General features: G+C 46.5%; 2 protein-coding genes across 3 annotated transcripts in view; one reads left to right on the forward strand and one right to left on the reverse strand.

The window, feature by feature from the left end:
• Nucleotides 1–13,567, forward strand: part of LOC126412396 (uncharacterized) — an 833,005-nt gene that overhangs the window by 725,149 nt on the left and 94,289 nt on the right. The window lies entirely within an intron of this gene.
• The window catches only part of LOC126412380 (PAX3- and PAX7-binding protein 1), a 178,641-nt gene continuing 171,942 nt past the window's right edge, over nt 6,869–13,567 (reverse strand). For both annotated transcript variants that reach the window (XM_050081963.1, XM_050081955.1), the window contains exons 2-3: nt 8,772–11,007; nt 6,869–7,425 (exon numbers count right to left, since the gene is read on the reverse strand). In XM_050081963.1, the coding sequence (XP_049937920.1) occupies nt 7,120–7,425; nt 8,772–10,988 (2,523 nt within the window). In that variant the 5' untranslated portion in view covers nt 10,989–11,007 and the 3' untranslated portion in view covers nt 6,869–7,119. The remainder of the gene's footprint in view (nt 7,426–8,771; nt 11,008–13,567) is intronic.

The raw sequence follows: 13,567 nt of genomic DNA on the forward strand, positions 1-13,567 counted from the left end.
GTGGGCGAGAGGTTCTAGGCGCTTCAGTCCGGAACCGCGCTGCTGCTAAAGTCGCAGATTCGAATCCTGCCTCGGGCATGGACGTGTGTGATGTCCTTAGGTTTGTTAGGTTTAAGTGGTTCTACGTCTAGGGGACTGATGACCTCAGATGTTAAGTCCCATAGTGCTTAGAGCCCTTGAACCATTTTTTATACCAGGCATTTAAGATTTTTTGTTACCTTCTGGTATCTACGTTCGCTTGCTAATAGCTTCAAAACTGCCCAAATACTGTTTCTTAAGATGATTGATTCGTTAAGTCTGAGAAATGAAACTGAATTATGAATAAACCTCCCGGCCTGTAAAAGATATTCCACTTCTTACATGAAGATACAAACATGCTTTACTGAAGGAAGAAGGGTTAAATACAACCTTTCAGTTGAAAAAAATTAGGCGAAAATGCCAAAGGACTCCCATGTAGCGCTATAGGGTAAACATAGGAAAATTTGGTAGGAAGCCCTGTTGAGAGATTTGAAGCCCACACTTTCAAATATTCGCTGATCCATCAAGCTCCGGTAATGATTCTGCTCCTTAGTTCCAAGTGCCCCCTCCTCTTTCCCGCCACGAAAAAGAGCAAATTAGTTACAGTCTCTTGCGGAAGCACACGATTATGTTAGTCATTAATAAAATGTAAAATTCGGAGCAGGCTGCTTAATTCAGAGATGATTGTAGAAATAAGAGTAGAAACGAAGTTAACGAGCAGTGGTCTCACGGGACTTAAGACGAAAAAGAATGGTGTTACCACCTACGTATTTTCGCACGTTACTCGTCCCACTGCAAGAATACTACATCTGCAAAAAGCTACTGCATGCGGAACACTTCGAGGCTCCGGGTATATCATCACATCTACTCAACGTGATATAAACGTAATCGCGGTCGTTTCGTGAACAAGAGTCTGTTGCATGAAGTTTGCTGCCTTTTTGCTCGCGGTGGAAAGGACTTGGCAGCTTCACTTGGAAAATGCTCTGCGCAATCTGAAGCGGGTCCTTAATTTCCAGCAGAATTTCCGACTTGATAACAGTCATCGTAGTCAAACGAAAAAAAATTATACTTGGAACATCCGTATGCCATAAATATATGGTGTGTATGTAATTTATCTAAGAGAGAAGCTTATAAAACACTTGTAAACCGAGTACTGAGTATTGACCAGTAGTCTTGGACACTTGCAAAGCTGGATTAATAGAAGAGAGAGAAATATCCAATGAAAAGCGACAAGTTTCCTAATATGTTCGTTAGTAACCGCGAGAACGTTACGGAGATGCTCAACAAACGCCAAGGGTACACGTTACAAGAGAGGCATCGTGCATTACGAAGACGTTTGCCGTTGAAATTGCGAGAGCATATGTTCCAAGAACAGTCACTATACATACATCTTGTGAAATGACAACGACGTGAAATTCAGAGAAATTAGAGCTCATTCGGAGGTTTATCGATAGTCATTCTTCCCACTCACCATCCGTAAATAGAACAGGGGAGGGAGGAAGCTGACAGTGGCATCACAAGTACCCTCCACCGCGCATCTTGAGTGGGCTTGCGCAGTGTAGATATAGATGTATAACAATACCGGAGAGCTGGGCATTCGAACCCGCAGAGGGGCGAGGATACACGATTTTGTATCAATTCTTTGTTAGACTCCGAGTTCAAAGGTGGGATTCGATACCTGATGGTCACATTATTTTGTTCAGGGCTCCAGAAATACTTTCTGGCAAGTAGAATGCGAGTTCAGATCAGAAGGCACAAGTAGGGCTTTGTTCTGGACATTGCTCGTACACATTTCAACGCGGCGAAAAATAAACAAAGGCGGTGACCGACTTGAAACAAAACAAGGGAATAGCGGCAAGCGTGCGGTTTCCGTCGATCACCTTGAGGCCGGAGCGTTCACCCCGGCGTGGCGAGGCGAGGCGAGGCGCAGCCACGCCATCCCCTCCACCGCGACACACACACACACACACACACACACACACACACACACACGTTCGCACGCTCTTTGCATTCTACGGGGCCAGAGACGCCGGACGGCTTCCTCAAGAATGTCGTCCTTCAGGTCATCCGATACGCGTGCGTCTGGCGCGCCAGACGCACTGCGAAATTCTGTTTTGTTTTTTTCCTCGTCCTTTTAAAATTTCTTGTAGCGCTACACTAATTTCACCCTCGCTGGTAATACTTGGAGCGCAGTCTTCTACACAGCTGCGCGGTTGCGTTTTAACACTTTGTTATTATTTATTTGTCAAATAACTCGGTAATGTTGACGTCGACATTCAGTGGACGCTTCAGCTTTCCAAATATTACAGTCAACAAAACTTTCTCAAGTTGTGAAGAAATATACAAAGTCTGGAACGCGTTATTAACGTTATTAAATGTTGTATGCATTTTAGGCTGTTTCAAATGAAACTTCTACATCTACATACAGCATATAGTATTCCGCAAGCCAGCGTATGGTGCGTGGCGGATGGTCCCTTGTACCACTGCTAGTAATTTCCTTTCCTGTTCCACTCGCAGACAGAGCGAGCAAGAAACGACCGTCCATATGCCTCCGTAGGAGCCCCAATTTCTCTTACCTTCGTAGTTTTTACGCGAAATGTGCGTTGGCGGGAGTTCAAACATTCTGCAGTCAGCGTTTAACGCCGATTCTCTAAATTTCGCCTTTCCTCCTGGGATTCCCATTTGAGTTCCCAAAACATTCCTGCAATACTCGCGTGCTGATCGAACCTACCGGTACCAAACCTAGCAGGTGGGGATCCCAAACACCTAAACAGCACTCAGGAATGGGTGGCACAGGTGTTCTATATGCGGCCTCGTTTGCAGATGACAGACTTTTCTAAAATTCTCTCAAAAAATCGAAAGACGACCATTCGCTTTCCCTACGTCATTACATGCTCATTCCATTTCATACCGCTTTGCAACGATACCCGTAGGCATTTAATCGACGTGTCTGCGACAAGCAGCAGATTACTGTGTTCGAACCTTACGGGGTTGTTTTTCCAACTCGTCTGCATTAATTCACATTTCTCTGCATTTAGAGCTAGCTGCAGTCCATCACACCATCTACATATTGTGTCAAGTTCTCTTGTATCCTCCAAAAGTCACTCAGCGACGACACCTTTTCGAACACCACAGCAATATCAGCAAACGGCCGCAGATTGCTGCTCACCCTGTCCGGAAGATCATTTATACCCTTCTCTCTGACGAACACTCGCCGTCGAGGACTACGTATTGGGTCTATTACTTAAGAAGTCTTCGAGCCATTTACATGTGTGGGAATCTACTCCGTACGCTCGTACCTTCGTTAACAGTCTGCGGTGGGGCACGGCTTCAAACGCTTTTCGGTAATGTAGGAATATGGAATGTCTGTTGCCCTTCTTCCATGGTTCGAACGATATCACGTGAGAAAAGGGCAAGCTGTTTCTGTATTCTTCAATACCTCGTGTCACAGGATAATGAGAGAAGTGCTTCAGTCAAATATTTTCTATAGTGTTTGATTCCGTTGAAATGTATTTTCGTTTATTTTGGAGGTAGATTAACCTATCTTCTGACTCTTCCGCAATGTTCCTCATATGTCAAATATGAACACTTCATCAACACACACTTCCGTTCTCGATATTCCTGTTCAGTGACCACAGACATACAGGTACAGATTTATTAAGCTGCAAGTCTAATTGCAGTGTTTCTAAGTAAATTATTGATTTAATTCATTCTTGCACTCTACGTAAAACACATTATATGTATAGTAGTAGACTTGGAAAGCGCTCTATTAATATAAATGAGGACTTCACGACACTGCAACAGTCGTTCGATCAAGCACATCACTCGATTTATTTCGTCCTTCTTCTGCCTAATATGTGCATCGTTGAGGTTTCTTGGTTTCATGAACCTCCGGTGTCTCACAAACACCGATACTGTCGATTTCATTATCTCACCCATTTTTATGAACATCGACACTAATTTGAACGATTCTTTTATCGGAATGATGCGGCACCAGTCAGTTAACAGGATATGCAGTATATAGATGGGTAGCGTTAACATTAACGAACACATTTTTTAGTCCTACTCATGCAACTATACATAAAAACAAGTTTTTTTCGACGCCATCAGGTTTTAAATAGAAATTCGTTCATGGAATAACAGGAGTAGCCCAGAAGAAATTATTTTAGGTTAGATTTAAAACTTGATTTACTACTTGTCGGATATTTTGTTATTGGGAAAAAAATTTTGTTGCTACATATTGAACTCATTTCTAAGCCAAGACAGCTTTAAAAATGGGTAACAAAGGTAATTTTCGCCTCTACTGTTGTAGGTATGGACGTCACTGTTGTTCTGAAATTTGTTTACAAGAAAAGAGCATTGTGATGTAATTAATTTTCGGTATTAGGGGGAAGATGCTTTAGTGTTTCATAACGATAAAGCCCAATACTGAAAACTAATTATGACACTGCCCGTGGAAGACTCCGAATTTGTGAAACTGCATTGGTTTAAAAATGCCCTTTTTAGAAGCCCATTCTTGATTTCTAAAATCGCAATACTATTTCTAACTAGAAAATTAATGTATGGTTCTACTTACGCTTTCTTATAGTCCAGCGATGATGCATTTTAATTTGAAAAAGTAGCAAATATTTTCCTGTTTGACGTAGAATCCAGTGACCTGATCTTTGGCGTCCTTGGTACTTTGGAGTCAAGGTCACTATACCCGTTTCATGCTACAGCCCATTTTATGTTATAGCCGCCACTATGGCCTACCCAGATTTTTCGATTTCTCTGTCTTGTTTCTAGCGGATGGCGCACTCGGGGCAACACCGACTGAGATCCCCCTTGTAACCACTCTTACTTCAACTGAAGATGCAGTGCTAAGATCCTTAGCGATATACATTTTCGTGCATTGTGATTTATCAAAAACAAAAATATTGGGAAAAAAGTTGCAGAAAAAGGAGTTTGGTGTATGAACAAAGTTAACTTCTTCTGTGAGCAGCAATTAAGATCTCTGGTTGCGTTTACGACCTAGCCATCAGTTTTCCTTGCGGAAAACATCTGTTCACAATTACGAAAGTGCAATTTAATTTGACACACTCAAAAACATTTACAATATACAATAAACGCTAATTTTGATTTTGTTACAGCTTCTTCCATAGAACTGTTTAAGTGTGTTACATAGCGAATACACCCAGGATAGTAATTTACCTTATAGTGACAAATTCGTTTAAAAAGCTAAATAATAGAAGATTGTACCACTATTGTGCCGTTCTCCTTATCGGATACCAGAGATACGCTCGCGTAAGAAATAACTGGCGTGATTAAATTAACGCACGTGCAACAACAAAGGAGACGGGATGCCGTCCGGTCATCGAGATTTAGGTTTCCCTAAATTTGTTAAGGCGATCTCAGGGCTGGGTCCATTGAGGCCCACGTCCTCTCTGCTGGAGCTGGTTCGATGTCCAGGGCTATCAGTATGATAGCTGACTTTCGTATCTGGTGTTATTATTGTTGTACTCGTACCACAGTTATGGAGTAAGAGGAACTGAGGCCTGGCTGGTGGCCGCTCTGGGTCGAAACTGCGGTCGACCCTCCACGCTCATCTGACCATCTCCTGGTCATTTGCGTAGTGTGCGCATTGTACGTACTTGTGGCGCTATTTGTCCATCTCCTCCTTCCCCCTTTGTTTGTCTGTCTCCTCAGCGTCCCCGCCTGTCCACGCGTTCTCCCTCTCTTTCTCTGCTCAACTCCTCCACCTCTCTCTCTCTCTCTCTCTCTCTCTCTCTCTCTCTCTCTCTCCTCCTCCTCCTCCTTCTTCTTACCCCATCACCTCCTCTCCCCCTCTATTTCCCCATACCACTCTCTCTCTCTCTCTCTCTCTCTCTCTCTCTCTCTCCGTCTCCTCCCATATCTGTGTCCGCTCTCCCTTCCCCAACCCCCTCTCTCTGTCCATCCCTTCCTCCCCTAGTCCTCTCTCCGCGTTATGATCCTCACCCCAATAGGAGGTTGCTGATTCTTACCCCCACAGTATTTCTTACAGACAGTAAACACTACGTGTACCACATTTGGTTAGAAAGGATCCAGGGGTTTAGTGGGAGTTTTTTATCTGCAGCTTTGTCCGCATACGCACATGTCACATATATCCAATATATCTGAAACGAGTTTTTACACATATTTAACCTGTAGGTTTAGAAAATTTCGCACTGCAGTTTCGTTTTCACGCAGCTCAATGTTTATGACGTCGTATCTCTTGAACTGTGTGTCGTACAATGATGTAATGTTGTAGGTACATTCAGTGGCGTATGTGGATACTGTCAGGGAAATGTGTAGCGAATTGAGTTCTTAACAAAGAAGTAATAAAAATAAACGTCATACCTGATGCAGCAGTTTTACTGCTTGAATAGAGGATTTGTAGTAAGCGATAAAGTTTCTCAGCAAGACAATGTTTCATAAAAGTTTCGAATTACGTACAAAGTTTGTTGCAAGTCACGAAGTGCTTTGATTCTCAAATACTGGATGAAGGAAGTCTGTGTATGGGCGCGTCGTGGGCTACACTTTTTTCCCACCCCCACCCTTTCGTAGATAGATGGTTCTTACCCCTATATAGTAAATGTGGTATGTACCAACTTCGGCTGAAATGGGTCCAGTGGTTTAGGAGCTGATATGCAACATAAATATATACATTTTATAATATGTATGGATACGAGGTTACACATTGTTATATCATGTGTACTATCTAACGTCAAATGAAAATGAAATTTTGTTGGTCTCTCTACGGGATCAAACAGGACTTTGGGGTAGGTTCTAATGAATTCTACTACGACATCTGGCAAGACATGAAATTTGAAAGCAAGGTATCGCTACAACATAATGCCGAAACTGCACTTTATTTCAAATAATAATAGTAATTACACGTTTACGTACATAAAAGCTGTAACAACAACGGTAGATGTCTTTGCCTGCTTTCTCGCCACCAAAATGAACCAATATTAATACTGTACCAGAATGTGATTAAGCAATCCGCTATCTCCCCTAGCTATACATTCCACACCCGCTGTACTATTATGAGTTGCGCTACTGGAGTGAAATGAGACCAAAAGGTGTCGCAAGTGCATCGGCTCAGGCGTCGGCAGCGGCGGCGGTGGCGACGACGGAGAGGGGCGCGGGCTGGAACTGGCGCAGGATGTTGGCGATGATCTCGAGCGGCTCGCGCGCCGCCGCGGCCGGCTCGTCCTGCAGGCGCAGCGCCGTGGCGCGCACCTGCTGCACGAACATCTGCAGCGGCGGCCGCTCGCCCTCCTCGTGGAACCAGGCGCGCGGGAACGTCGCCACGATGGAGGCGCTCTTGCGCGCCGCGTCCGCCGGCGTGCACGCGCGCAGCGCCGTCAGCAGGTACCGGTTCAGCAGCATCGTCACGGACACCTCCTGCCGGCAAAACACGACAAAGGGGAGTGGCGGAGACTGCGGAAAGCTGCGTGGCAGAGGCTCGAGACACGTCAGCTGTGCTGATAATACAAAGAGAGAGGAGGGCTGAAAGAGAAACGAAACTGGGAGGTTTCTCGCACAGGCGCAGAAATTAGGCTGTGAGGAGTATCTGATGGAAGCAAAGTCGAAAATGAAGAGGGAGAGATACAAAAATAATAAAAATCTCAGTGACTTAACACTCAGTTAGCCAGCTGGATCACAGGTTACACAGAATTTATTTTCATATGCATATTATTAAAAAGTTAACACACTAAGTCAGTTGTCAGCTCCCAGCTTCCAAATTAATGGAAATGAAAAACTGATAAAGCACTTTCAATCAAAATGGTACCTATTTTTTATTTTTGTTCCATTTTTTCAATAAATAAATGAAGAATTATAGTCGTTTCTCATGTTCTATCTTTGAATGAGAAATTCACTAGTTGTTTCAACCAAACTATACACTTCTCTCAGTTGTATTTCTCAGATAAGTAGCGGCTGTTCATGTATCTGTTAGTGGAGCGCCTAACCAAATACTAATTAGTGTACGACAGCTGGGGCCCGTACTCAGTGCGCCGTTCCCTTGCGGGCACGTTGTCGGATGGGCTAAATAAAATAAGGAAGGGTAACGGAAGAGGAGAAGAGTGAGGGAGCGAAGTAGCAGGGATAGAGAAAGGGAGAGGCGGAGGAGGAGGAAGAGGAGAGGAAGAAGAAGAGGGAGCAGGAGGAGGAGGAGAGGAAAAAGAAGGAAAAACAAAAGAGGAAAAAGAAGAAGGAGGAGGAAGACGATATGGAGGACAGGGAAAAGGGGAGACAGGAGGAGGAGACGAAGAATGGGGAAAGAAGAAGAAGAAGAAGAAGAATAGATGGAACATGACGGGCAAAGTGTGAAGAACACTGAACTCGAAAGGCAGCGGGGATGTAGGAAAGAGATGCATGAGGAGTTGCACAAGACCTACGCCCTCGTATGGAGACGTTCGCGCCTGTGTCGCATTTTCAGCTACTAGATGGGACCACTCTAGTTTCGTCGCGTTAACCACTTGGCGTAAGGAAAGTATATATGGGCTGTTTCTTTTGTTATTTTGTCTGTTACAGCTTTCCACTGATCAACACTGAAAAGGTCTTTCTTTATCGTTGCAAGCAATGCGACAATGGGTTGTCTGTGTAGCATCTGACTGACAGTATATTACGATTGATTAACTGTAAACACAGGGATGAACATTGCTTTATTTCTCGCCGCAATAAAAACGTTTCCATGCAGACCGGTGTAAATAATTTCACTGTATAATCACATGATGATGATCAGTTACCTGCAGCACTCGTTCCCCAAGAATACCGTGCCACGTTAGTGCGTTCCTCAGTAGCTTGAGCGCTGACCCGAACTGCCGCTGGAAAAAAGGCGTCCACGCCTCAGCATAGACGCCGCGAGACACATTGGGTGGCACCAACGGGATAAACACGTCGTTGGCCACCGCAGACTTCATCTTGTCGAGGGCGGTCTGCAGCAGCTGCTGCAGCGGCTTGCTGTCCTCTGTCAGTGACGGGTAGGCCCGCAGCAGCTTGCGGAGCAAACCCACCAAGCGCAACGTCTGCGAAGTCGACAGCGGGTCCCAGGCGGCCTCCACCAGCGCGCGCAGCTTAGGCACTATGACGCGCTCCATCACTTTGGGCACCAGCTGCGCGTCCGGGTCCTCCCTCAGGGACATCTCCGTTTCTGACTCGGTGAGCCCGTACAGCAGCAGCGTCGCGTACCATTCGTACTGCTCCATCTCGACCGTGGTCTCTTGCAGCGGGTTCCACGTCAGCATTCTGAGCCGGATCACCGGGTCGAAGATTTTGGGCAGGCACAGGCTGACATAGGCCTCCCGGTAGTCGTCCGGATGGACGGAGCGCCAGTCCTCGAAGCGCGACTTGATGCTCCGCAGAGAGGAGAACTCCTCGACGACGTCGTCGAGGACGAGGTCGGCGTCGGACTCTATGGTGGCGAGTTTGCGCTTGAAGGCGGCCGCCTCCAGCTCGGTGACCTCGTCGTCGCTGGACATGCCGTCGACGTGCGCGGCCGCGGCGGCCGGGGTGCGCGCCCTGCGCCGCCGCGCGCGCCGGCCCTCGCGCTCTGCCGCCCTGCGCGTGCGCGCCTCATCCTCGGGGCCCGAGCGCTTCACGTTCCTCGCGGCCGACGCCACCTCGTCGCACTCGTCGCGGATGTCCTGCCGGCGGCGCTCCATCAGCAACTCTGCGCGGCCCCGCAGCACCTCCAGGAAGCGCTGCTCCAGGTTCGATATGATGAACACCTTCTCGTCCAGGCACTCGATCAGGTTCAGCACGTAGTAATGCAGCTTCTGGTAGAACTGCAGCCTGTTGACCAAGTCGGGCCGCTCCCTTTCGCACGACTCGCGATTCTTCTCGTTCATCTCTATCTGCTCGCAAGTCTGCTGAAGGAGCTGATTGTCCACATCGTGCTGCTGCTTCATCTGCGCCAGTCTCTCGCGCAGCCTGTTGACTACTGTCTCCGGAGGCTCTATCGGCGGTGGGAACGGTGAAGCCGTGTAATCTCCAGACTCCGCAGACATGTTGGACACTTCGGTGCCCACGAATCTTTCACTGGCCATAGGCATATACGGCTGTGCGTAATACATGCTCGCCATTGTCGTTTCGGACCGCATAGCCTCTATCTGACCTCTCGATACTCCTTTCTTCAGCTGCTGAGATTCCCATTCGTCGTCGTCTTCTTTGTTCCCCGGATTCTCCCTAGCTGCCGTGAATACTTCCAACCTGTTCTCTTTCTCCGAAACTTGAGTCTTTACTTCCATTTTGATTCTCTCCTCATCGCTCGTGTCGTTGTCGTCAGAGAGCTTCAGTTTCGAGGAACTAGACTCTGTGGTCGCCACGGGAATGAAGTCTTCTCCCATCTGCCTGGCTAGCTGGCGCCGCTTCCTCGCCGCATGAATAGCAGCTGCGTCGGGTATTTTCCCGCATTGCAGCAACAGCTTGACGTTGTCCGCGTCTGGAAACTTAGACCTCTCTCTCTCGCGTTCCTCTTCCTCCTCCTCCTCTTCTGAACTAATATCGCAGAAGGCCATTTCCGCTTCGCGACCACTTAGGATCACAGGCTTGTGAGTCTGTTTAACAACTATTTTGAGTTCGCTGGCGTCACCCGGTATGACGGTCTCTGTCGCATCTGTTGTGTCTGGTTTCTCCTCCGTTTCTTGCTTCTTCCCTTCCTTTTTCTTTTTCCTTTCATTATTCAGCATCCTGCTCAGTTTTTTACTCTGTGACGACTTCTTCACTTGGAACACTTCTTCGCCCTCGTTGAGGTCTTCCTCGAAGCTGAGGACGCTGGGGTTGTGTTTGGCCTGCTTCTTCTCCTTCTTCTTGGTAGGTTTCGCCTCCACAGGCAACACTGGAGGCGATGGTTCCTGCTCTGTGCTGGTCCCAGGAGCCGGGGTAGTTTCGCTCTCGTCAGCATTCTCGTCGGTGCCGAATACTCGACGGCTGATATTCTTCTTCGGCTTCTTGAAGAGCGCCATTTTCGTATTTCAATTGTACCTGCAACAGAGAAATTACAACAATCCGATTAAGAGCGAATAACAATTCAGGAGATGTCGTCATGCCACGCTTCTAGTGTCGTCGTTTCGGGAATCTCATAAAATCTCTATCTACTACTAAAGGGTAGTGTCAGTGATCGTCGTAATTCTAGAACTAGTGCAGTTGACTACAACATAAAGAAGACATGTGCGATATGCACAAGACTAGTGTGAGTCCAAGCAAACGAGTAAAAATAAAACTGCAGTGTTGCTGTAACTCTAACTAGAAAGGACTAAAGCTGCAACTACTTTACTTCGGGGCTATAGCGACAGCATTTCGCTAGTTACATCCTGGGTATTATACATTAAACTATTTGATATTGTGTTAATCACACCCACAACGACTCCCTCATTTATCGCCGTTAACATCACTCTGTCTTCCGCAGAGTAATTGACTCAGCCAAGAAAGAGATATATCGCTTCAGGACATTATACACCCAGGCTTTGAAAGGAAACACTTATACGCTTAGCATAATAAACAAATTAACATCTCGGACATTACTGTGTCACAGAACTATTTTAGGACAGGTTTCTAACACCAAAATATGAAAAATGTACAGTACGCATGGGCTCTAAAATGCATACCTTAAGACCTATCACCACTTGTTCAGTAGAAGAGATGGGTTACATACGACCGAAGATGAACAAGTAGTAGTAGTAGTAGTTCATAGATCTTAAAGTGTCCACTTTAGAGCCCACGACCAACACATATTTTTCCTTGTTTTGGTGTAAGGAACCTATCCCTAAAACTTTTCGGAGTTTTTTAAGGACACACTGTATAATTTCACTCGCTCTCCGTAATAGCTTGAACCAAGCGAGGTGGCGCAGTGGTTAACACACTGGCCTTGCATTCGGGAGGACAACGATTCAAACTCGCGTCCGGCCATTCTGATTAAGGTTTTCCGTGATTTCCCTAAATAGCTCGAGGCAAATACCGGTATGTTTCCTTCCCCTCCTTGATACAATCCCAGCTTGTGCTCTGTCTCTAATGACCTCGACGTCGACGGGGTTAAACCCAATCTTCATTCCATCCTTCCATAATAGTTTGAATCGACGATTGGATACAAAAACATGGAGATCATCGCAAATATCAGAAAGCAACTCTACTAAGTAGCTGCAGATAAGCCAAGAGATCAGAAGACCATTGTTGTGTTACTGGGCAAATAAATAAACAGTAAAAAGAGAAGAGGCACAATTTTCCTCATAGCTCAGTAAGGATGCCTCCACAAATTAGCCAATATATAAACTGAGAGGCCACATGACACAGGAAAGTTTATCTCATTTTAAGATGTGCCGAGCAGGATACCCGAATGAACGGCTAGATGTTGCCTACGGCACGAATGTAGACACGTTACTCGTATATGTACAGGTACGTAGCGATCACTGCAGTACCTTTGACGTAACGGCCTTCGATTCTAGGATTATGATTGGTCACGGGTCAAAGCATATCGCAGATTAGGCAAGAATAGGAATTTACGAAGTCAACATTGTTTATCATCATCAGTAACGCAGATAAGTCTTTCCATGTGCTTAAAATGCTGCACAGGACGACCACGAGGGTTCGGCAAAGGGACGTCCAGCCGCCTCGTCAGAGACCTGAGGGAGCGATTTAGGATATACTGAGGTCTCACTGTGGGGGTGTCAGAAACCTGCATATACCTGGGATCTACGGAGACAAATGCACCGCCTTATCCAACGACCGACGTCAGATTCGTGCCACAGAGCCATCCCGACATCTGGCCACTCACAGTATTTAGATTTGACAACTAAATCGACTTAGTTGCTGGAGCGAGTGAGAAATCGTTTGTCAGCCTACAAAACTGTCGAGTTTACTATTGATCTAGACTGGCTTCCGTTGGTAAAGTCAAGTTCTTTGTATTTCTCACAATAATGGTAAGACGGGCATAGTTAATGATTAACAGGACCCATTCGTCTCGAATATTTATAGACACGGTACACAGCGAAACTTCAAAGAGCGCTTCAAGACTGCGACTCTGGAGAGGTGCGTGCGACTGGAGAGTGCTGCGGCTGGAGCGCCCCGTTCTGCAGACGTCCAGCACATTTCCTTCCACGTGCTGGCGTGGGAAGCGGTGTCGGTTGCCGCCTGACTCACCAGCGGAACACGCGCCGACCACGCTGGCCTTTCCACACGCGCCCGCCTCCTCTTGCTTAGTCCAGCTTCAGCGGACTGTTGCTCCCAGGGTATGAGGCAGGGCGCGTGCCACCGTCTCACATTGTTTGAGCAAAGTCTTCGCGGGAAACGCACGAACTCTCCAGCCTGCTCTGGGGCTGTATGTGGTGACAATTCAGCCACTTGCCGGCGATCTTTTGTTCTCGCTGACGTAGCACGTCCGAGTCTTAATTGGTGTCCTGCTCGTAATTCCATACTCCAGCAGTTTCCATAGTCATGAAAGCCTAAAGAGATGAACCCTGCTCCGAACACTACTTACTACTCTATTTTTGATTTTTGTGAACCATAAATACGCACACACAATGAATTCGTAGCAGTTGTGTAGATAGCT

Source organism: Schistocerca serialis, chromosome 1 (genome assembly GCF_023864345.2).
Source record: "Schistocerca serialis cubense isolate TAMUIC-IGC-003099 chromosome 1, iqSchSeri2.2, whole genome shotgun sequence".
NCBI lineage: Eukaryota > Metazoa > Arthropoda > Insecta > Orthoptera > Acrididae > Schistocerca > Schistocerca serialis.